At 44.0% G+C, this 24,619-nt stretch overlaps 2 protein-coding genes across 2 annotated transcripts; both read left to right on the top strand.

Moving 5' to 3' along the window:
- Positions 1-271: 271 nt before the first annotated feature.
- Positions 272-8,118, top strand: LOC130205395 (bile salt-activated lipase-like). The gene is made up of 11 exons (XM_056432740.1): positions 272-361; positions 1,332-1,479; positions 1,591-1,710; positions 2,469-2,666; positions 2,812-2,942; positions 3,512-3,619; positions 4,321-4,435; positions 6,494-6,680; positions 6,765-6,968; positions 7,058-7,267; positions 7,889-8,118. Exons 1-11 carry the CDS (start codon positions 299-301, stop codon positions 8,079-8,081), a joined length of 1,677 nt encoding a protein of 558 aa, XP_056288715.1. The 5' UTR covers positions 272-298; the 3' UTR covers positions 8,082-8,118.
- A 1,056-nt stretch (positions 8,119-9,174) lies between these two features.
- On the top strand, positions 9,175-23,120 carry zgc:92275 (cholesterol 7-desaturase nvd). The gene is made up of 7 exons (XM_056433156.1): positions 9,175-9,526; positions 16,541-16,729; positions 18,429-18,607; positions 19,611-19,736; positions 20,120-20,239; positions 20,384-20,560; positions 22,959-23,120. The coding sequence occupies exons 1-7, from the start codon at positions 9,175-9,177 to the stop codon at positions 23,118-23,120; spliced, it is 1,305 nt and encodes a 434-aa protein (XP_056289131.1).
- The last annotated feature ends 1,499 nt before the right edge of the window (positions 23,121-24,619 follow it).

Below are 24,619 nucleotides of genomic sequence, written 5' to 3'. Positions count from 1 at the left end.
CAACATTGGCTTCAATACAAAGATTAGTTTACACTAAATTTGGCTCCAAAACACAGAAAATAAAAAGTCATACTGCCTGATATGGTGATTGGAACACCTTGCTTCGCTTGGCAATGGCGTGGTTTACACCCGGCTGTTTCCCATCAGAGGTCAGCGGTTTGGAGATCAAATCATCAGGCTGACCACAGGGTGACACGTTTGTGTCATATGTGTAAACAGCTATTTTCACTCTCTTGCAGGGGGGTGGATCTTGTGCATATAAGTACCCGGTGAGGCATTCGCTGGTTTATGGACAACCATGGAGAAACTGAAGATTCTATTCGCTGTTGTCTTTTCTGTGGCAACGGCCTCAGCGGCCTCCGTAAGTCTGTTCTAATCAAACTTATCCAGGGTTAACATGGAGTAATTATTCCTCTCGTTGTGGTGTGAAGATACAAAAAAATGGGATGTGAAAATGGTGTCTGCCTTTGTTCATAATGAGTTCACTTCACCCTTGTCAGCTTTTGCGATTCCTGATAATTATTAACTGAGCGGCTCAAACATGTCGAACATTCGAACAATGTTGCATGAATGCAATGGAAGAATAGCTTCACATTTCTTTTTCTGTCTGTCTAGTCAAGGGGTCGGCAATCTTTTGTATCAAAAGAGCCACAAAAAAAAAGTAGTTGAGTTTGGAGACTTGATCAACTTCTTGAAAGTATTTTTGCTCTGCAGCAGTTTCGAAATCGCTCTTTTTCTTTCATCTCCTGCTTGGTACTTTTCAGCAAATGCTGTGTGTTTGTTCTGGAAATGTCATTCAACATTACATTTTTTGCTATTTGACAATTTCTCGCCACATGCCATGCATACAGTTAATCCTGCATTAGTAGTACTGAAAGCAAATTAATCTGTCCACACTGAATAAAAAAAGAAAATGTCTTGGATTTATCCATGGTTAGCTTATCGGGGGTCGTAAATTCAAGATTAGCCACCTTCAGATGGCAGTGTGATTGGATGAGCGACGTTTCATGACCAATCAGAGGCGGAGTAGGGCGGGTCGTGAGGCAGAGTAGGCGGCCAAAAATCAGAGTAATTGCGCATCCATCTCCTCGTTTAGTTGACGATATATACCCAAAACGATATATATGTATTTTTGGGGGGGGGTTAAAGCTGCAGGGAGCCATGACAGAGGGGTTTATGAGCCGAATGCGGCTGTGGAGCCGTAGTATATGCTACAATGTTCACTATCTGATGTAACAATTGACCCAAATATTAAGCTTTTAAACCGCATACAGCAACACTGTTTTACGCTGTCATTGAAGGTGTAAGCGCTTGTCTGACCCCTTCTTCAGCTCGGTGTGGTACAAACAGAAGGAGGTGGCATTCAGGGACTAAATATACCTCTCGGCCTTTTCCGCTCTGTGGATGTTTTCAAAGGAATTCCCTTCGCCGCCAAGCCTGGCATATTTGAGAAGCCCCAACCTCACCCTGGCTGGGATGGTGCGTTCAAACCCAATCCAACCAAATGCAGCATTTGCATCGCATAAATAACAACTTTAAATCATCCCTGCCTCTCTGTGAAGTTATGACCGGTAGGGTTTTCATACCCAGGTATACGGAAGGCGACAAAGTTTGCCCCGAGATGTCTCCAGATCAACATGCTTCAGACTTCGAGTTTTGGAAGCGAAGACTGCCTCTACCTCAACATCTGGGTTCCTCACGGCCGACATGGTAGCCTCTGTTTTGCTTTAGTATTGGTGGTTCAATCAGTCAGTGCGGTTACATGCAATCGAATTATTGGCTTAGTCGGACTGAAATCGAATTATCCGTTTCATGTAAACACCTTAGTCGGGCTATGTGCGGTCCGACTTCGGTCCGATTAACACCCCTGGATAGCTCGGTCCGATCCAGTTGATAATTCGACTCTCGCGGCATGTAACTCTGAATACGATTCGGAACTGGACTTTGCGTCTTTGCGCATGCTCGAGATCCTCCGCCTCCTCCTCCCTCCCATGTCGTGACCGGAAGTCGAAAGAGGCGATAAATTTAATTCTCCGTGTACCTTCGGCGACGGCGTCTTCTCTCCGTTATCAACTCAGCCAATAGCGCCATTTGCATTCGCTGTGCTCCTATGAACACCATGGAAGAATAGCAGAGGAATGGACCTTCGGCTCGCTCTCTGTTCGCCATCTTTCTCGAAATGTTGTTGTTGGTGGTGGTGAAGAGGTCAAGCGGAAATGGCTGTATCACCACGAGTTGTAATGAAAACAGCGCCACCTATCGTATCGGATATGACATGCTTTCGGCCAATGATTCGAATTACTCACTGCCATGTATATTGGGATAACAGCAGATCCCCCAAAAGATAGCATAGTCCGACTAAAGCAAGATTCGAATTATACCATCATGTAAACGCACTGACTGATACAGTAGTTGTGCTTATACGGTAAAAAAATGAACAATAAAAGCTTCTCTATTTTCACCCAAAGTGTCATCAGGTCTCCCCGTCATGATTTGGTTGTTTGGAGGAGGCTTCATGGTCGGCGGTTCAATGGGGCCCAATTTTCTCAACAACTATCTGTACAGCGGTCAGGAAATTGCAGACAAGGGCGATGTTGTTGTGGTTTCTGTGGGATACCGCGTGGGCACCCTGGGCTTCCTCAGTACCGGCGACTCTCTCCTACCCGGTAAGGGCGGTTGAAGGGAATCTGGTTCTCCTACCTGGAGTGTCCTTCACATCCACTTCCTGGAACCAAGTGGGGTCATCTTTAAATGCCTCCAGATAGCCCGTTTGTTGGATGTGCTAACTCCATAATTTGGCATTTACGACAGGAAACTACGGTCTGTGGGACCAGCACGCCGCCATCGCCTGGGTGCACAGGAACATCCGCTCATTCGGAGGAGACCCCGACAACATCACCATCTTCGGAGAGTCTGCAGGCGGAGCTAGTGTCAGCTTCCAGGTCAGAAGCTTTAGTATTCTTCGAATAAAGCATGGCAGGTTGCAAGTAATGGCTGTATTAATGTTTTTTAAAATTTATAATTCATTTTAATTGATGCATTATTAAGAAGCATGTATGCATTGCCAGGCTTCAGAAAATCTATTTGTTTGGTGGAAATGATCCTCCTGCATAATATTTGTTAAAGCATTCATACATATTTAACCAAACATCTCACAAAGTATTTGAAATATATCTTCGGAGCATTTCTGCACAATAGCACATAATTCAGTCTGCATTTCATATTACTACGCCATAAGTGTCAAGTTTAAGGCTGGAAAAGTGCTATTTCATGCATTTTTTCATTATGGAAGTCAGTCAAATAAACACAACCACAAGTTGATATTTAATGAAAATAAGTGTATGTTTTTTTCTATATTAAACAGACACTGATGGCACAGCGCTGTGTATAAAAAAACATTTTAAACCAAAAAAATGTTTCGCGCTGGTACTTGGCTGAAAACATATTTCACAAGGGACATCACTGACGCAAAGGTTAAGAACCACTGATCTATGCATGTATTCCTATGCAGACTCTCTCCCCGCACAACAAAGGGCTGTTCAAGAGAGCCATCTCCCAGAGCGGTGTGGCCTTCTGCCCCTGGGCTCTGAACAGGAACCCACGCAAGGTTGCAGAGGAGGTAAGTCACCGTCTGATGTCATGAAGATGGACCCACGCTGTCGAATCAAAAACCAACAACTTTCTCTTCAAAAAGCAGGAAAATGTGACTCATTCATTTGACCTCAGATTGGAGAGATACAGACTAATCAAATATGTTTTGCACCCAAACTTCTGCTAATATATTAGATGCATACATTTTTTATTTTTAGTTACATATATGTACACCACTACATGGACAACTGCACACAGTGAGTGTCTATATATCGTTAGCTATGTAGTTAAATGACTAATGTTCTAGCGATGCCATTTTGACCTTTGTGCTACAGACGTACCAATTGCAGACAATCATGTCATTGAGATTTAGACCAATTATGATTGGCGATACAAAGTATTAGGCTCGTCGTAGAAGTTTTCATGTTTTTGTATTGATCAGGGTGGGAAAAAAGCCACATGAAATATACATTCGATGTCGTAAAACATGAACACTTCCACAGGGGTTGAATACTTTTCATAGACACTGCTTTTAAAGCTGCTAGACATTATCAATCGATCAATAATCGCAAGACTCTTGGCTTCAGCATGCTTTGGTTCTACTTTTGCTGATATTCACTCTTCTACCATCGCTTACTGACATGTTCTGATGTCGCTGGAGGGCAAAACCATTGAGAGTTTAACTGAGATCAGGCCAGTCTACTAAATAAACTAAAAACATGTGCTCAGGTTGCTGAGAATGTTGGCTGCCCCACTGATGACCGGATGGCGGCCTGTCTGAAATCAAGCAATGCTAAGAACCTCACCATGGCCATTCCTCACGTCAAACAAAGCTCCCCAGACCGTGAGTATCCTTTTCCTGTTGGTCTTTCTGGACTTACAAAGAGTGAATTCAACCATTTCAATTAGGGAGAGACCAGTTAGATGAAGAAAGGATAATGTTTATTGTTAACAGGTGATATGCAATGATGAAGTCTTAGAGTCTTTGGCGCTTGGACTCTACGGGGAGATTTGTAGTTGAGGGCCGACTGCCCCGATCAGCAACGAGATAGATCCCCCCGTGGAGTCCAGACCTGGTGGTGGCTGATGAGCTGATGGAATGATGAGTTGAAGCTGATGGATCTGTGAAGACTGGCTGGAGATGGTGGTGGAGGTGTGCATGACAGCAACCTGAATGAACTGAAGGTAGAGAGACGGTCATATTTGAATGAGACAGCAGCGAGACGATCGGCTCGCCATGTCATTGTTTCCCCGTGCTTATTGGATAGAGTGGACCAGCTGATCTGCGCAGCTGGAGTCATGATTGATGGCGGCGAGGGATGACAGCGAGTAAACAATGAGTGAGCATGTGTGGGAAATGATTAGCAGAACATATGAGGGATAAATGGCTGGCATGAGGGGTTTGGTATTCCTGTCTGAACTTACGCGAAGTACAAACTCAGAACAAGCATCAAGAAAGGAACATTTCTTTAAGAAAGCCAAACTACAACAATACCATAAGTAAGTGCCATTGAAGTGCGTATCTGTTTTGATTCAAGGTATAGTCGGAAAAGATGTGTTTTTAGTTTAGTTCAGTACATGTAGAGACGTTCTGCTGTCCTGGTGTCAGTGGGGAGCTGGTTCCACCACTGAGGAGCCAGGACAGCAAACAGTCGTGATTTTGTCGAGTGATTATCTTGGCGTGAAGGAGTCACAAGTCGATTGGTTGTTGCCGAGCGGAGTGAACGTACTGGGGTGTACGGTTAGACCATATCCTGGATGTATACAGGGCTCGATCCGTTCGTAGCACGATACGCAAGTACCGATGTTTTGGATGCGGGCAGCCACTGGTAACCAGTGAAGGGAGCGGAGGAGTGGGTGAATTTCGGAAGGCTGAAGACCAGTCGAGCTGCTGCATTCTGGATGAGCTGCAGAGGTCGGGTGGCAGGTAGATCTGCCACGAGGGAGTTACAGTCGTCTAGCCATGAAATGACCAGCGCCTGAACCTGTGCCGCCTTCTGATCAGGCCCGGGGTGGGTAATCGGGAGAATCGGGAGAGTTCCCGGTGGGCCGCTTCACTTCTGGGCCGGTCGAGAATTTTATTTGTTGACACTTCGATAGGTTGATCGCAGTCGCTGCAGAGCTCCGACGCCGGTCTGCGCGCATCGGGACGGAGCAAAAAAATAGTCACTTGCACCCCGTCAACAACTCTTCTCGGCTCGATGCCGGCGCGCGCAAGTATTTGCATTGCATTATCCAATTTCCACTACCATAAAAAAAGTGGGCTGGTCTTGAGCCTGAAATTCCCGGGCTGAAAAGTGGCCCCACTCCAACCCTGCTTCTGATTAAGAAGTGGACGTATTCTCCTGATGTTGGGCAACATGTACCTACAGGAACGTGTTGTCGCAGCAATATTGGCCGTAGGAGGCATGGCCCACGATCCGAGGAGGAAGCAGAGTTAGTAATGTGCAATGGAGAGATGTAAATTCATCCATTAGTAGAGAGAGAAGAGGAGAGAGGTGCTCAGTGTATCTTAAAACGCCCCCCAGCATATACAACAGCCTCAACTCTGCACCATGTTGACAGCCCCCCTATCCCCCCCCTCCCTTACATCATCGCCAATCTCTCTCCACACCCTCCCCCAATCACACTGCACCTTAAATGTCTAAATATAGTCACTTGCACCTTTGGCTTTTGGTTTGCTGTTTGTACATGCTGTTTATATATAGTTGTACATTTCCACTGTTTACTATATCTGCTCTGCATTTTTGATTTATGGTACACTGCTTCTTTGCACTCTCTAGTCACATGTGAAACTACATTTTGTTGCCCCAGTGCTAATGACAATAAAGTTGAATATGTTGAATCTGAATCTGACAAGTGAGGTGGCGCCTCAGTATTTCTGTCTCCCCGTTTCTCTCAGATCCCGAGGTGACAAACGTGCTTCTGACTCCCGTTGTTGACGGAGACTTCCTCCCCGATCAGCCGTTCAACTTGTTCCACAACGCCGCCGAGGTCGACTACCTCGCAGGGGTCAACGACATGGACGGACACCTCTTCACCTTGAAGGACATTCCTTCCCTTGGCGACAAGAATCAAGCGACTCCCATGTAAGAGGTCGCTTTGTGCTCAGCAGGAAAGGCATTTTGTTTCGTGGGCCCTACCATCTGATTTTGTGGAGCTTTTGACTGCAGAGAAGATGTCAAGAGGCTCCTTGCTGCTTATACCAAAGAGATGGGGCCAGCTGCTTCGGAGATTGCCTTTGCTGAATATTCGTCCAACTGGGCATCAACACCCAGCCAGGACAGCATTAGGAGGACTGCTGTGGACATTGAGACTGACTACATCTTCCTGGTTCCTGTCCAGACGGCCATCTACCTGCACGCAGCTAACGCCAGGTGGGTGGGGCCAACAGCGCGGTTCTTTTCCCTTCAAGTCTTTTATGTCTTTTAGGAACTAAAACCCACACTGTGATGGTCTTCAACAGGTCGGGCCGTACCTACTCCTACCGGCTCTCCGAGCCCAGTTTAATGGCCGGACCGGGCAAACCCTACCACGACTGGGTGGGAGCCGACCACGCCGATGACCTGCAGTACGTGTTCGGCAAACCCTTCACCACTCCAAAGGCGTATGGGGACCGACACAGAGACCTGTCGGGCTTTATCATCGCCTACTGGACTAACTTTGCCAGAACTGGGTAAATGCATGTGCAACACTGAATTCTTGATATATATATATATATATATATATGCACGATATATCAACAAATCTGCAGAATGTAGAGTGGAATGAAACTGGGATGTTTGGTGTACGTGCTCCTGAAGTCGAGGTTTCTGGCTCACAGGAGGAGAATAAAACTGATTTCGAGAATATGGCATTTAAACATATGGATTGTAAAAGTACATTCATTTTGAAGACACTGAGGGGGGAGGGTACGGGTAAACAATATTTAATCAACAGATATCACCATTAAACTTCCCCAGTTGATAACTAACATTAGGACAATGTTTTTTCTAGTATAATGTCCCTAAAAGTCCATGTTTAATATATCAATTGCATGTCAATAGCAAACGCATTATCTTATTCTAACCTTTGGTGAATTTAGGAGAAATCTAAAGATGCAAAAAGACACAATAGTAAAATGAACACCTAAATGTGTATTTTCATTGTTTTCTTTGCACTAGTCTGAAGACTGTTATGGAAGCAAAACAGCGTATAACATATCTAACCAGTATTATTTGACCAGTGCAAACATCCGTTTTTTCTCTCCAACTAATGGATACCTTGACAAGTGTTTATCCTCTTATTATTCTCACAGAAACCCCAACAAAGGAACCCTGAAGGTTCCTGTGACCTGGCCTGCATTCACCAGAACTGAACCACAGTTCCTGGACATCAATGCTAAGATGAACGACAGCTCCATCGGACGGGATATGAGACTACATTTTGTTCGCCTCTGGGCCAGCACTCTTCCCAGCCTCCCATCTCACGGTGCCGCTGACGCTCAGTGATGCGTCTTTTGTTTAAAAAATACATTTGTGTTTATGCTCGGATGCAGAGTGGGCGGAGCGGGGGGGGTGGTTCAGGGAGCATTGTCTAATTGGCCTCAGCTGGTAATCAGCCCAGCTGAGGCCATCTGTCCCCATAAAGGAGCGGTAGGGACTGGGGAGCGAGAGTGAAGAGCAGAGGCACAGTCTGCAATGACAATAAATGGTATTTCCAAATATCCGTCTTCGTATGCCTATCCTTCGGTGCTTGGGGAAGAAACCCACTGGGGATAGCCACCAACCTGTCACAACATTGTTTATGCAAAAAGAAGATTGTGCACTTTAAAAAACTTATGAGACAATCAAAACATCTGTCAGGGGCTTTGCCAATGTGCCCTGCCAGAGATGGCTTTCTCCATATCTACCTGCAGTGACATCCTGATTCGTTGTGGAAGATGTGCCCTCTAGTGGGGAAACACTACAAATTTTCTGCTGTCACATTGTACAATTGAGACACATATTTTTATATATCTAAAAGCTGCACTAATATATTTTAATTGTCTATGTTATCAATTCTGTGTGAGTGCCATTTTTTCATTGAAAGCTTAAAGAGGCTCCTGGCTTTGTGCCCATAAGGATGTAACACACTTGTTTCGGGCAGGGAAGAATGTATATTTTAATTATCTTTACTACGGAAGCTTACGAGGAATAAGAGGTGAAACTCACCTCTGATGATTTTCTTAAATAACGCTAAATAAATAAAAACACACTTAAATAAAATTCACACACACTCAACAGGATCGTTGAATAATAAACAAAAATAAAACATAATAGGCCTACATTGAAAATAAGAAATGACAAAGTGTGTTTTGAAATTAAAACAGTCTTTAAAAAAAATATGATACAGTCAAATGGTGCCCCGAATCAGTGTCAGTTATACAAGTTGATTATAAAAATCTTCTGCATCTTCTACAGACAGGGTGACACATTTGCATGGTCATTTAAATTGAGTATATATATTTATTTGACCAGTGATTTGTAATCGCATGTTTAATGAAACACTTCGTGGAGCTTCACATTTAATTATTGACCTTGTAAATAATACAGTCTCACCTCAATGTACTTGAGTGGCAGTCCGATATACAAAAAATATACAGTGGGCACCGGGTCCCCGGTGTGGGGCGACGCAGGGCCACTTGCGCTCGCTGCGCTCTGCGTCATCGCCGGAGGTTTCCTTCTCGCCGCGGGCTGGCTGCACAGGCTGCTCTTCAGTCCCCTGGAGGTGCTCAGGGGCCCCGATGATGTGGGCTACATCGCCGAGGACGGTCGCTCCAGAGCGCAGGCGGCCAACGAGGTGCGCCGCAGGAGGAAAACCGGAGAGCTGCCCCCCGTCTATCCAAACGGCTGGTACCGGGTGATGGACTCACACAGGCTGCAGACGGGCCAGGTCAAAAGTGTCTCGATGCTCGGTACGTTGATTGGCGGTGAATGCATTAACGCTCCTACTTAAATAACTAAAGTATAGGATACAATACTGGATTAACATGAGCTCCAGTGTTCACCAAAGTAACAATCATACGTTGTATTCATACAATAGTATATTTGGCACGTTCTCTAGAAGCCAATATTGTAATCTAGAGGAATGGAGGTGCCCCTGTTCACATGAGCTGAAGTGTGAAGTCAGAGGTGCAGACAGGTGAGTTCAGTTAACCACTAGGACGAGAGAGAGAGAGAGAGAGAGAGAGAGAGAGAGAGAGAGAGAGAGAGAGAGAGAGAGAGAGAGTACCCAGACTTGTTTGTCCCATTGCCCCTGAAATATGGGAGTATTTTCATTATTATGTATGTGTATTATGTGGTGCAGTCAGCATAAGGTTTGTTGGATATTACTTGACCTCAATAGTCAGAGAGGGTTGTGTTAAATGACAGTTCAATTCAGTTTATTTTATACAGCCCAGAATCACAAATTACAAATTTGCCTCAGGGGGCTTTACAATCTGTACACATACGACATCCCTGACCTTTGACCTCACATCGAATCAGGAACAACTCCCAAGAAATAGAAAATAAAGTTTCACGGGTGAAAAAAAAGTGAAGAAACCTTCAGGAGAGCAACGGAGGAGACAGAGTGGAATCACAGATGGAGCAGCGCGACACCAGGCGCCTATGGCAGGGGCTACGGACTATCACAGACTACCAGAGCAGACCCCGCGCTATGGTGAGTGCCGACGCATCCCTAGCGGACGACCTGAACTCATTTTATGCACGGTTTGAGGCTAGCAACAACAGCGCTAGCTCGCCGGCTAACAACAACACCGTTAAGCGTAGCGGTGAGTTCTACCGCTGGGATGAACACACACTCTCTGTGACCGAGCACAGTGTGAGGAGGGCTCTGTTGAGGGTGAACACCAGGAAAGCTGCAGGTCCAGATGGCATATCTGGGCGAGTACTGAAGACCTGTGCTAACCAGCTAGCTCGTGTTCACCACAATATTCAACCTCTCCCTGGCTGAGTCCGTGGTCCAGACCTGCTTCAAGAGATCCACTATTGTCCCTGTGCCCAAGAATGCTTCTCCAGCATGTATGAATGACTACCGACCGGTGGCCCTCACCTCGGTGGTCATGAAATGCTGAGAGGCTGATAAAGGACTACATCTGCGCCTTCCTCCCTTCCTCCATGGACCCGCTGCAGTTTGCTTATCGCCCAAACAGATCCACGGATGATGCTGTCTCCCAGGTACTGCACACCACACTCTCTCATCTGGACAGCCAGAGGGGGCTATGTGAGACTGCTGTTCATTGATTATAGTTCAGCTTTCAACACCATAGTCCCCTCAGACTGGCGGCAAGCTGATTGAGCTGGGACTGAACACCCCCTGTGTGCTTGGATCCTGGACTTCCTGACCGCCAGGCCACAGGTGGTCAGGGTGGGCAGACACACCTCAAACCCCTCACCCTGAACACAGTCTCCCCCCAGGGTTGCGTCCTCAGCCCTCTACTGTACTCCCTGTACACACATGACTGTGTGGTCAGGGTCAGCTGCACCACCATCATCAAGTTTGCGGATGACACAGTGGTGGTGGGCCTGATCTCCGACAACGGCGAGAAGGCCTACCTGGAGGAAGTTGCTGATCTGTCACTCTGGTGCCAGGACAACAGCCTCATCATGAATGTCACCAAAACTAAGGAGCTGATTGTGGACTTTAGGAGGGTACAACAACAGAGGACGTACTCACCACTGGGGATTAACGCGACTACTGTGGAGAGGGTGGCGGGTATAAATACCTGGGAGTCCACATCACCGAGGATCTGACATGGTCAACAAACACAGACACTCTGGTGAGAAAGGCAAGGCAGCGCCTCTACCACCTCAGGCAGCTGAGGAAATTTAAAGTTTCCCAGAGGATCCTTCAGTCCTTCTACTCTGGAGCTGTAGAGAGCGTCCTGACAGGAAGCATCACAGCCTGGTTTGGCAACTGCTCCGCTCAGGACAGGAAGGCTCTGCAGAGAGTAGTGCGTTCGGCTGAACGCACTATTGAACTACACTCCCACCCTGCAGGACTTGTACACCAGGAGGTGCAGAACCAGAGCCGGCAGGATCATGAAGGATCCTCACCACCCCAACAACAGACTGTTTCAGCTGCTGCGGTCAGGCAGGCGCCTCCGTAGTCACGCTGCAAGAACAGATTGACTGAGACGGAGTTTCTTTCCTCAGGCCATCAGGACTGTGAACTCCGACCTCACCAGGACCCCCACATAGACCCACACAACTGCCCCTCTTAGGCACACACACACACACACACACACACACACACACACACACACTTACTGTAAATATTGTGTTGTTTTTTATTGTAAATAGTGTGTACTTGTTGCCCTTGCACATTCCTGCTGAGCATTGCCACTTTCATTTCACTGCACACCCTGTGTGTGTATGTGACAAATAAAACATCTTGAATCTTGAATCCCTCTCCAGGATGGACAGAACAATAGACGTCTTGTGACAGTTAGAGATCTCTAAATCATACATAGATTGTATACAGGCATCCAAAATGTTAAGATGGCAGTGAAGGCATCCTTTGTGATTGAGTGAGTTTAACTGAGATTTCTTGCATAGGTTTTAATACAGGCAGAGTCAATAGTCACGAATGTCCCTGAACCCTTGATGAGAGAATAATGTGTGAACTAAATTTCCAAAAAGTCAAATATCATGAAAATGTGAACCAAAATGTGCGAATTCAACACATTCAAGACAAACTAAATAATGTAACTCTCAGGTGAAGACATCTGACTCAGTTAATGTGTTGTTTCTTAAATAATCTTGAATATGAATATATTATGATCCATACCTGTAGGAGGCGCAATAGGTAATAAAAATTATTCCCCTCTGACTATTCTTAAACGGTTATTTTGATGAAGCAAAAATATTAGTGCTGTGAAAAATAACGCGTTAACTCAGTTAATCCAATTACAGGTTTAACTAGTTTTTTTAAAAAACGCATTTAACGCATGCGCAGAATGAGCTTCCAATCCGTCTGTTGTTGGTCGTTGGGACGAAAAAAAAGTCACTTGCAAAATGAGCTTCCAATCCACCACTTCAATCTGAACTCTGTCCGCTCTCATGCAGACGGTCTGTTCATCGGTAATGATCCTTCCGCAGGTTCACCTCCGGAAACCTTGTTACGACTTTTACTTCCTGTAGATCAGGGTCTCAACACGTCGATCGCGGCGTAGTGTTGGTAGATCGCATGACATTAAAGAGATTGGCCCGCCCCCTGACATGTTCTCTATAGCACGTCTTTGTTCTTTTATTAAACTAAACGTCTGTTGTTGATCGTATCTCCACAGCAGCATGTCATCTCTGTCTCTACGCGTTGCGTTAACACTTATCGATCTCCGTCTGGCGCGCCACAGAGCTCCGTGCGCGCGCATCGGGACCGAGCAAAAAAAAAAGTCACTTGTCAATCTGTCCACCTTTAGATTGTATCATGGTGGAGTTAATGGTTGACAAACAAGAGAAAAATGCTCTGTTTAACCCTCCTGTTACCTTTACATTTACTAACATATTTTACCCTCGGGGTCAATTTGACCCCAGCAATTAAAACCTCCAGAAAATTATTAGAATTAATATTGCTTCCCAAGTTTAAGTGTGAGGTACTTTATGTTTGTTTGTTGACTACCTAAATAGCCCTTTAAATAAATAAAAAAGTTGATATTTCTAATATGTTTGACACAGTGAAAAACAGCCTGGGGTCAAATTGACCCCAAAGAACACCGACATTAAACATTGAATGGGGTCAAATTGACCCGAAAGGTAACAGGAGGGTTAAACATTCTGTTTAGGATGAAGATGTATTAATGTTCCATATGGAAGAAAACTGCTAAATAACTGCTGAGTTGCAGCACCATTGTATAGAAGAATGTATAAATGTATATATCCGTCTTTTGTCATAAATCTCTATGTTCTCACAAAATATACCGAGAATATCGGTAATATGTGATTAATCATGATTAATCCACAAAAACCTGTGATTAACCCGATTAAAAATTTTAATCGTTTCACAGCCCTAAAATATATATATATATTTTCATTTCAACATTGTTTTGGCATTTAAAGTATACTTTATAAACACAATGGGCTATTATCTTTGTTTGAGTAGATTAGCGACGGTGGTTCTTAGGAACGTTTTGCTCTTTTGAAACCGTTGGAGTGGATTAGCGAACAGGGTTCTTAGGAACGCTGTGAAACAAAACTCATTGTTGAAGGTGAGTCAAGCTCGTTTCAACTCGTTTGACTCGAAGTGGTCATGGAGACGGAAATGCTCATTGAATGACATAATAGATGTAAAGTTCCAGCGAACGACGATCTCAGGTATCAGTCAAACAAGTTCAAACCTGACTGTTCTTCTTAGCCGACTAACGTTTTCATCGGAATGTCAATGAGATTTGGTAAAATAGTGAAATTAGAAATCCCCAGAGATAAGGCCTACACATGTCTCGTTCATCAGTTTTTACAATTACAAGTAAAAGGCGGAAATATGATATCCAGGTAAATTAAACTATATTGAAGTCTCTTATGATTGGTTGATTACAGAGCGTTAGCTGCCCTCTGTGTCTTGGCGTTCATGGCGATCCGACAGCCAATCAGATCTCTCGTTGATAATACGACGACTCATCATTCGCAGCTTTAACGCTTTTAATATTTCACATTTACATCTGTGTGACTTTAGAGTCAAAGAGTATGCAGCATCTCCGTTAAAGAGTTCCAATTGATTTCACGCGGTGCTTTCATCCAGGCGCGTGATTCAACACACATCCGTGCCTCCCATTTTAGATATTTTATTCTGGTGTTGATACGCGAGGAGCCGTTTCATCTCTTCAGATACGTCCTTTGAGTTGGGGTTCAAAAAGGTTTCAAAGAGCGCGTGGCTCTTTCATGTTTCTGTCCCATCATCACCCGCCATGAATGAATAAACAGTGTTTGAAAGGTTTTCCACCTGAACAACACATCAGTCAAAAGAGACACCTGCTCTTGCCGAGAGAATCCGCATCCACCAAAGCAAAATGTTGTATTTCTTTCACCTATTCGTTAATAACTTATTATTTAATCATTTTAAAAGGTTATGGAAAATGTCCATCACATGTTCCCCCATGTTTTTTTGATCCTATTTAGTTAACAGAATAATAAAAAGACAGAGTCAAGCAACACATCCTCACATTTGAGAAGCCATTACACAACTATACTTCTACTTATACAACTATTGCAGGACATGTTAAGAGTCAGCTCACGTGTTGCCTCATTGGCTGCTCTATGTATATCAGATAATACAGGAAGCACCAGTGTAGCAGACAGGAGGCAACATCCAGGTCTGAGAAGTGTCTTAAACCTGCATTCTTTCTAATGGCCAGCAGGGGGCGACTCCTCTTGTTGCAAAAATAAATCTGATTGTATTGAAGTCTACTTCTCACTTGATTTATTGCAGACGTACATTTAGGATTTATATCGATAGTCTCAAGTCTTCTTCGATGCAACGTGCTGTTCATTTGGTAAATTACGGTCCCTTTATCGTAAAATAGAACATAAAGCAGTGAATGCTCCACGGCGTGGGCTACCTGTGTGCTTTCACTTAATGAAAGTTACGTAAAGCATTTCGGTCGCCTAAATTAAATTTTGAACAGTTTATTTTATACAGCTCAAAATCGCAAATTACAAACTCCCCTCCGAGGGTCTTACAACCTGTACTCATACGACATCCCTGACCTTTGACCTCACATCGGATCAGGAAAAACAACCCAAAAACAGAAGAAAACAGGGAAAAAAGTGAAGAACCCATCAGGAGAGCAACAGAGGAGGATCTCTTTTCCAGGATGGACAGAAGAATAGATGTCATGTGACCATGTAAACAGAAGGAGGTAGAGTGGGTGGGGGGGGTTTCAAAACCCCTTTCTTGTCTCTTTCACCATAAGTTCTCCCTGTGGCCACCGACATTTCGCCGTCCCACAAGCCATCTCAACAATCCCCTTAAGGGTCTACATTCGGTAGTGGATGACTGCTGACCTTTCCCCGGATGTCATCTATTTGCATCATATATTCAATTCCGCAGAGTTTGTCTCCCCTCTCTGGCGCTGCTCTCACACACATTGCGCCACAGGGTCCAGTCCTGCCCCACAACCGTCTCAGTGCCGTGCTCCGTCAGCCCTTCATAGACGAGCCTTATTTTGGAAATTCTCGGCACTGCCGGAGCCGGCTCAGTGGTTACTGCAGTCCTACCCGTGCTGTGCTAATCTGGGCGTAATCTGAACGCCGCAGGTCAGAAAAAAAGGTTGAGCCAACTACCGAGAGGTGCCGTACAAAGCGGGTTCCCCCCAAACCTGCTTTACTGAAGCTGTAATCTATACCCGTAACCCAATCTGGCCAAGTGTAACCACCGAAAGCGGTGATGTCTTGACCTTTTTCTATTTTTCTACTCATCCTTTTTTTGCAAAAGACATTTAGACGGCGGAACGAAGGTGTACAAAGTGTCAGCGCGCGCCCTTCGCACGTCCGCTGCACCAGCGTCAACCAAAAACTCAAATGTAACTTCAAAATTCATTCTCTTCACAAGGTTTTTAACGGTTGATGAAACAAATGACGTTTTTGCAGATGGCCAACGAGAAAGAAGCGCATGAGAAAAAGTGAACACCCGTCTGGATGTTCTCTATTTATTTAAATAATGAAACGTTTTGGGGCGCCAGTTTGTTTGCGACAGCCTTCTTTATCATTCCGCCACAGCAGTCGCGGCTTGTTTTGAAAGTTTTACCGACAAGGTGCACACTGTCGCCGTCTGCCAGTGGCTTCAGGAATACTTGTTCTGAGTGCAGGCTCATCCATAAACCAAACTGGAGGGGCCAATGTTCTAAGGAGTCTATTCTGCATGGATGGTGGCTGCATGCTTATCTTGGCCGTTCATTCATTGCATTGGTTTGGGTCCCCTAATCGCCCTACAGGTGAGCAGGTGGCAGTGTTCCGGGGCCAGGATGGGAAGGCCTACGTGGTGGATGCCTACTGCCCTCACCTGGGGGCCAACCTGGCCGTGGGAGGACAGGTGGTGGGAAGCTGCATCGAGTGCCCGTTTCATGGATGGCAGTTTCGGGCGAACGACGGAAAGTGCGTGAGGGTCCCTTACGCGGAAAAAGGTACGATCTGAAGGTGGCGTCCAATGAGTTCCATTCTTTAACCCTTGTGTTGCCTTCGGGTCATTTTGACCCGATTCAATATTTAACCCTCCTGTCACCTTCGGGTCAATTTGACCCGATTCAATGTTTAATGTCGGTGTTCTTTCGGGAGTCAACAAACAAACATAAAGTACCTCACACTTAAACTTGGAAAACAATATTAATTCTAATAATTTTCTGGAGATTTTAATAGCTGGGGTCATATTGACCTCAAGGGTAAAATATGTTAGTAAATATAAAGGTAACAGGAGGGTTAAACATTGAATCGGGTCAAATTGACCCGAAGGCAACACAAGGGTTAAAAAAAGGCATTGGGGTTATTAGAAATGACTTGTAATATCACCATGTCTTGATTGCATGAGGGATTTAAAGACTAGGGAAGTGTTTCACAGACAAAAGCCACATTCATGATCGAAAAACGCCCACAAAAGTGCACCCAACCACTCTTTTATGTGTGCTACTATTGTCACATCTCTAAACGGGGGCCCCTAGAGGACAGAATCCTCTCTACAAATGAACCCAATCGTTCGCCTCCTTAATGCCAATTGCAGACAGGCGCGCTTCAAGCCACTACACAGGGTCCTCACTGAGAGCCCACACATCTGTTTGCTCTCCATCCTCCATGCGTTGCTTCCTAAGAATGTTATGCCTATCTGTTTATTTGCATGACTTTTTTAAGTCTATTGTATTATTTCAAGGTATACTCATTGCAATTTGTTTTGCAGAACTTGGAAGAAGAGTTTATTAGCAACTGTTTCTACAAAAAAAGGCTAAAAGTTCAAAGGCTTGCTCGTAGCTCGATCTTGATATGTATGCTGTACCCACTCCGTCCTGAGGGGGGTGCTACAGGCTCTCTCTGACTCCTAACATTTTGTTCTGTGTGGTGGCGCAACAGATGCTAATAATTTGTGTGTGTCGCATTGAAGATATTGGTTTTGTGCTCGGAGAAAGTGTTTAAGGGGTCAGCAAAATATTAAGATTCATACCCAGGAGGAACATTCATATTTACATCAAATGTGGACAAATGATGTTGAAATTCTGAACATACATGAGTGTATAGAATTGACAATTTAGCCATAGCGTGGCACCAGAAGAAAGCATTAGGAGTTTTATACAGATAAAGTACTTATGAATATTTTGTCTTAGTTTTTTAAACTTTGAAATGAGTCAACTAAATCTATACACATCCTTATGACTCATTTGGCTTGGTTTTGAATGAGCAGGTTAATATGCTCCTGAACAGCACAGGTGGCTCATCGCTATTTATCTACATTAGCCCATGAAAAAAAAACGTGTTTTCAAAATGCAAATAACATTTAGTAGAACATACATGTTATGGTAGACTAATGTAATTTATAACTAGATTTTTACAATGTACCTACAAAATAGTGAACATGTGTTTTTCATGAAAACAAGTGAGTTATCCTAATTGACCTCTGATCTCTGGAGGGGTGAATAACTCCATTCCACTAAAAACTGATTGACAAACTATGTTCCTTAGAATTTTTTTAGTTTCTGACAGCTTTTGGATGATTCAACATATGCCTGATATCTACTACTGTATTCAGTAGATTTTCAAAATAAAATGCGACCATTTCCCAGTGTCCATGCGGCCTAAAGAGACGGCGTGATTCAGAATGTGGTCTCGTTTGTCGCTCAGTGCCGGAGTTTGCCAAAGTGCGCTCCTGGCCCAGTTGTGAGGTCAACGGCCAGATCCTGGCGTGGTTCCACTGTGACGGAGGAGATCCTCAGTGGGCCGTCCCGGAGCAGCAGGAGATCACAAAGGGCCAGTGGGTCTATCGGGGGAGAACGGAGCACTTCATCAACGCTCACATACAGGTAAGTGCATCTCACGATGAAGATGGTTTTTTTACAATTTGTTTTGCTTTCAGGTGAGTTTCATAAGCGATTAATGCAGCACTTAACGAAAAATATAGATGTATAAATATCGTTTTGTTCTTACCTGTAGTACTAGTTATCAGTCCAGAGTATTTTGGTGTGAGTTGTCTTCATAAACAAAACAAAAACTCAACAGCACTGTAACTTTTTAGAAATCAACTGACATCTTGAGAGTCATTTCTGGAAAGAGTAATATCTGTAAAGAGTAATATCTGGAAAGAGTACTTTCTGGAAAGAGTCACTTCAGAAAAGAGACACTTCTGGAAAGAGTCCTTTCTGGAAAGAGTCACTTCAGAAAAGAGACACTTCTGGAAAGAGTCCTTTCTGGAAAGAGACACTTCTGGAAAGAGTCCTTTCTGGAAAGAGTCCTTTCTGAAAAGAGTTCTTTCTGGAAAGAGTCCTTTCTGGAAAGAGACACTTCTGGAAAGAGTCATTTCTGGAAAGAGACACTTCTGGAAAGAGACACTTCTGAATAGAGTCATTTCTGGAAAGAGTCCTTTCTGAAAAGAGTCTTTTCTGGAAAGAGACACTGCTGGAAAGAGACACTTCTGGAAAGAGTCCTTTCTGGAAAGAGACACTTCTGGAAAGAGTCACTTCAGAAAAGAGACACTTCTGGAAAGAGTCCTTTCTGGAAAGAGACACTTCTGGAAAGAGTCCTTTCTGAAAAGAGTTCTTTCTGGAAAGAGTCCTTTCTGGAAAGAGACACTTCTGGAAAGAGACACTACTGGAAAGAGACACTTCTGGAAAGACTCCTTTCTGGAAAGAGACACTTCTAGAAAGAGTCATTTCTGGAAAGAGACACTTCTGGAAAGAGACACTTCTGAATAGAGTCATTTCTGGAAAGAGTCCTTTCTGAAAAGAGTCTTTTCTGGAAAGAGACACTGCTGGAAAGAGACACTTCTGAAAAGAGTGGGTCATCCCGGTGAACCTCTCTCCCCTGTAGGAGATACCCGAAAATGCAGCAGACATCGCTCACATCGCTCACCTGCACACGGCGGGTATTACCAGCGGAGTGGATCTGCGTTACACCAACAGCAAGACCAGGGAATATCTGCGCCACAACTGGAAGGTAAGGAAAGAAAGTCTAAAGCCTTTAAAGATGATCCTCGTGGTTTTCAGGGATGCCAAACTTCTTATTTTTTAAATGTCATATAATGGTTTTAAGATTGTGTATGGCACAGAATATATTCATTTGAAACGGTGCATCTGTCTTTTAATCCCACATTATGGACTTTGACTGTGTGCATGCTTATGTCAGGGTTCATAAGGTCATGGAAAACCTGGAAAAGTTATTGAAAAAAATGAAATCCCAAAAGTTTCCCGAAAAGTCATGAAAATATGTTATATTCATATGTTCATTTACTCATTCATTTGTGTCATTTAAGGTATATATGGCGAGATTTCACAAAACGTTTGGTCATGGAAATTTGGTGTGTGTGTGTTCTATTCAAGGTCCAGTGGGAACTAGAGTCGGAGCCCAACGAGCATTGCTCTCAGATGTTGGTGAAACATGCGCTGACTGTGTTTGGACGCCACTGGCCTCTGGTGGACATTGACGTTGTGGCCAGACAGGTGCGGTGAAGACAACATTGACATTGACTAAGCAGCATTGACTGTGGCTTTAAATGACTTTAAGTAGCTTTAAATATCTGATAATGTATCCGACCACCAAGCTGAATCGATGTGAAACGATAAATGACCCTGCGTGTGTTCCAGGTGGGTCCGGGACTGGTGTTCCTGCTGGTGGACCACAGCTTCCTGGGCCGAGGGGTCATCCTGCAGTGCGTGACCCCGGTGGAGCCTCTGCTGCAGTGCGTCTCTCACACCATCTTCTACCAGTCCAACATCCCGCCTCTGGTGCCCAAATTCATCCTCAGAGCCGAGTGCATTCAGGTGCGGTACACACACTCTCTCTCTCTCTGTCCTCCCGACTGCCACTGGCATACGAGGCGTTCGCAGAGCGCCGTTATTTCTCCACAGGAGGTTTAAACGATCTCAGGGATCATCGTGTGCTCCGGCCTCCCACTCCGTGGGTTCATTCTGCCACCAGAAGCGACACCACGCAGTCACAGAGAAGGTGTAAACAGCCCTCAGCGAACTTGATAATGAGCTGTGTGTGGCGAAGCGGAAACATTCAAACTGATTCAACCGGAAGGAAATCTAATGAGTTGGTTTAAAAGGCTCGGATGGAATTGTTTTTCTGGATAATAATGGTTTGAGAAAATCCTATGTGAAGAGTTTATTTTCTATTTTTGAGAAATATTAACATGTTCGTCTTCAAAGCTGTCTTTAAAAAAAAAATTAGCCACATTTATCAAATATAAAAAAAAATCTAAAAACCTGCAGTTTACAAAAATGTATAATAAAGCTAAGTAATAACTTAACGGGCGAAATTATAAATCTAGGAGCTGTTGATTTAAATATTAATCTAACCAGTGGCTTCAATCTTTTAAACGTTGTTCACGTGAAGATCTCCGTTAACTTTTATCTTTACCGGGATATTGTTTCAATTTTAAGGGGAAACTATTTGAAAACATCATAATTCTAAAAGAGTTTTCTTCGAATTTCGTAAGTAGGAGACACTATTTGTGATATGGCGCTCGATATTGTGTCAACAGCCTGTGCGACGGAAAGTCGGGTAAAAAAAAAGTGTGTTTCGTCGATTGTGTGAAAGTTAAGAAAACAAATAATGCTAAAAAATAATTGAATGACATCATTTACTGATTGATTTTTTTGGGTCACATTGTCTCTGTTTAGATAGATAGAGATATACTTTATTTACAGAGTAAACATAAATTATAAAAAATATTAAAATATAAATATTAAGTATGAAGAAATGCACAATATATACAATACAATAAAATAAATGAAAGAAAATTAAATAGTAAAGAAAATGCAAACTTTACAATGGACTTACAGTTTTTTGGAGTCACATGTGCAAAACTCTAACTACAGTCTGCACTACCAACAGTCACCTGAGCTAAACAGTTCACATCACCTGCAAAACTCATTCCAAGCAACACAACTCTTCACACATGGCTCAAAACACGCTCAGTGCAGCCAAACAACATGCACAGCCCTCACTGAGGTAACACACACTGTCACTCAGAGCACACTGAGAGTAAAAACACGAGCATCAAACACCAATACAGAAAATACTAACTTTTCATCTTTACAGTTTGAACAATTTCAGTGACTTCAAACAAAGTAATATTTTCTTCAAAGAAAAGAGTGACATTCTTTCACATGATTTTTTTTTTTTTTTAGAACATAACAATTCTTTAAGGTAAATGAAAATTAGCAGTTTGCTTCAATAGTCTGTAGTAATTTACGGAATTACAGTAATGAGAAAAGAAAGGTAGAAACTAAAAGTAGAAACTGTAATTCGAACAAATAATTGAGGGACTAATCCTGCCTCTCTCTAGCATCAGGCCACATGTTGTCATCAACATCACATCTCATGTTCTCTCTTGCCACCTGGGGAAGAACCTTCTGGAAGGCCTGATCCATCCCTGGCAGTCCTCTGGACTCGTGTCCAGCATGGCTTCCAAAAGAGACCTTTGGTCTGGTGGTGACCAAACACTTGGTTCACGACATTACATTCCATGGTCTATAAGTGGAGCCCTTATTTCATCTGGAATAACAGCTCTTTGTCTTCCTCCACTCCTCCCTGCCTCCCTTCTCCCTCCACGAACCCGTCTTCCTTGTTCCATTTCCAAAATTAGTCTTTCTGAGCTCTACCTCTATATACTGTAATATATATATATATATGTGTGTGTGTTCACTAACAAGTCTAAAAGAAGACACCTGCTTAGCCTTTCAGCTGAAATTGCAATCAGCAGTGTTTGAAAGGCACAAGGCTGAAATGTATTCCGGTTTGAATGTGTGGTTCATAGTTTTGACAGCAGTGTGTTAGCATTTGAACAAAGTGCTGTAGATCCTCAGTGTTGTGCAGGTTGTGGTTCAAGTCATGGGAAAAGTGTTAGAGTTTTGAAAACTGTGTTCAAGCAATGAAAAACAAACTAGAGTTTGGTCCACATGAACTGCTGGTGTGCAGACTGTAGTTAGAGTTTTGCACATGTGACTCCAGTTGTGCCCACTGTCGTTTAGCAAACGAAAAAAACTGTAAAGTTGTAAAACAAGTCGACCATGTGTGCAAATGTTAATTAATATGACTATTTAGCCAGTGTGTGTGTGTGTCTGCATGGGAGCCTTTTTTTCACAGCTTCTGGAAATCCTAATTTACAACTCCGTCATGTGACCTTGTCCCGTTTCCTTCTTTGTGTTTTAGTTTGAGCGCGACGTGATGATCTGGAACAACAAGAAGTACGTCTCCAAGCCGCTGCTGGTGAAGGAGGACTCGGCCATCCAGAAGCACCGGCGCTGGTTCAGCCAGTTCTACAGCGAGAACAGTCCGCGGCTGCAGCACCGGCGGGACACGCTGGACTTCTGACCTCCCCGAACTGCAGAGAAGACGTCAGGTCAGGGTTCAATCAGAGGTCCCAGAGGGGGAGGGGTTCAGGATTGAGGATATTTCCTTTTTCCTTCTGACTGTCTTTTAAAAAGCCAGCACCAGACGGTCAGCCCCTCGTGACCTCCTTTCCTAAGTCCTACCCAAGTGGCTGATGTGACGTCCCAGCTTCACACACGCAAGCGCCGTCAGCCGCCATGATGCCCGGTTGGACCGGTAGAACCCACCGGAGCGTGTTGGTGAACCAGCACTCGGGTACAAAGAGAGCAACTCGGAGGAACACTCCCAGACCGTTGGCTTCTGACTCTGACGCACCTGTAACCAGTAACTTCCCCGTGATTGAGTGACTGATATTGTTGTCTGACTGTCTGTCTGACTGTCAGTAGTAACACTTAAAACAATGTCTCAGTATTATGCACATTTTAATTATTTTTATTCATTTAGTAATTTTTTTTCTTCATATTCCATAATATAAATTTGCATAATACTAAGACATTGTTTGCGCATGCATGTTAGTGCATGTGCCCGTGGACGCTCAAAGTATCTATATATTACTACTTCTGTCTGTCTGACTGTCTGTCTGTGTGTGTGTTTGTCTGTCTGTGTGTGTTTGTCTGTCTGTGTGTCTGTGTGTCTGTCTGTCTGTCTGCCTGTCTGTCTGTCTTATAGAGACCTTTTCTGGGTCAATATTAGCCGACTGGCACTAGTTTGAGTCACCAGAATCAGTTTCTGACTCACTTTGGTTTTTTTATCTGATAAATTATTCATAAGTCTTTCCAAACTCAAAGTTTAGTTATTTTTTACATTTTTTATATTTTTTATTGATTTATAGTAGTGCTGTGAAAAATAACGCGTTAACTCAGTTAATTCAATTACAGGTTTAACTAGTTATATTTTTTTAACGCATTTAACGCATGCGCAGAATGAGCTTCCAATCCGTCTGTTGTTGGTCGTCGGGACGAAAAAAAAGTCACTTGCAAAATGAGCTTCCAATACACCACTTCAATCTGAACTCTGTCCGCTCTCATGCAGACGGTCTGTTCATCGGTAATGATCCTTCCGCAGGTTCACCTCCGGAAACCTTGTTACGACTTTTACTTCCTGTAGATCAGGGTCTCAACACGTCGATCGCGACCTGCCAGTCGATCGCGGCGTAGTGTCGGTAGATCGCATGACATTAAAAAGATTGGCCCGCCCCCTGACATGTTCTCTAGAGCACGTCTTTGTTCTTTTATTAAACTAAACGTCTGTTGTTGATCGTATCTCCACAGCAGCATGTCATTTCTGTCTCTTCGCGTTGCGTTAACACTTATCGATCTCCGTCTCGCGCGCCACAGAGCTCCGTGCGCGCGCATCGGGACCGAGCAAAAAAAAAGTCACTTGTCCCCGCCGTCCCTTTCATCACGGCCCAGTTCATGAAGAAAACCCACAGTCAGTTTGCCTCAGCAGCTGCTAAAGGAAGACTAGAGGCCTTTAGATTG

The sequence above is a fragment of the Pseudoliparis swirei genome, chromosome 15 (assembly GCF_029220125.1).
Source record: "Pseudoliparis swirei isolate HS2019 ecotype Mariana Trench chromosome 15, NWPU_hadal_v1, whole genome shotgun sequence".
NCBI classification, from domain to species: domain Eukaryota; kingdom Metazoa; phylum Chordata; class Actinopteri; order Perciformes; family Liparidae; genus Pseudoliparis; species Pseudoliparis swirei.
This window is presented reverse-complemented; position numbering and strand designations above follow the sequence as displayed.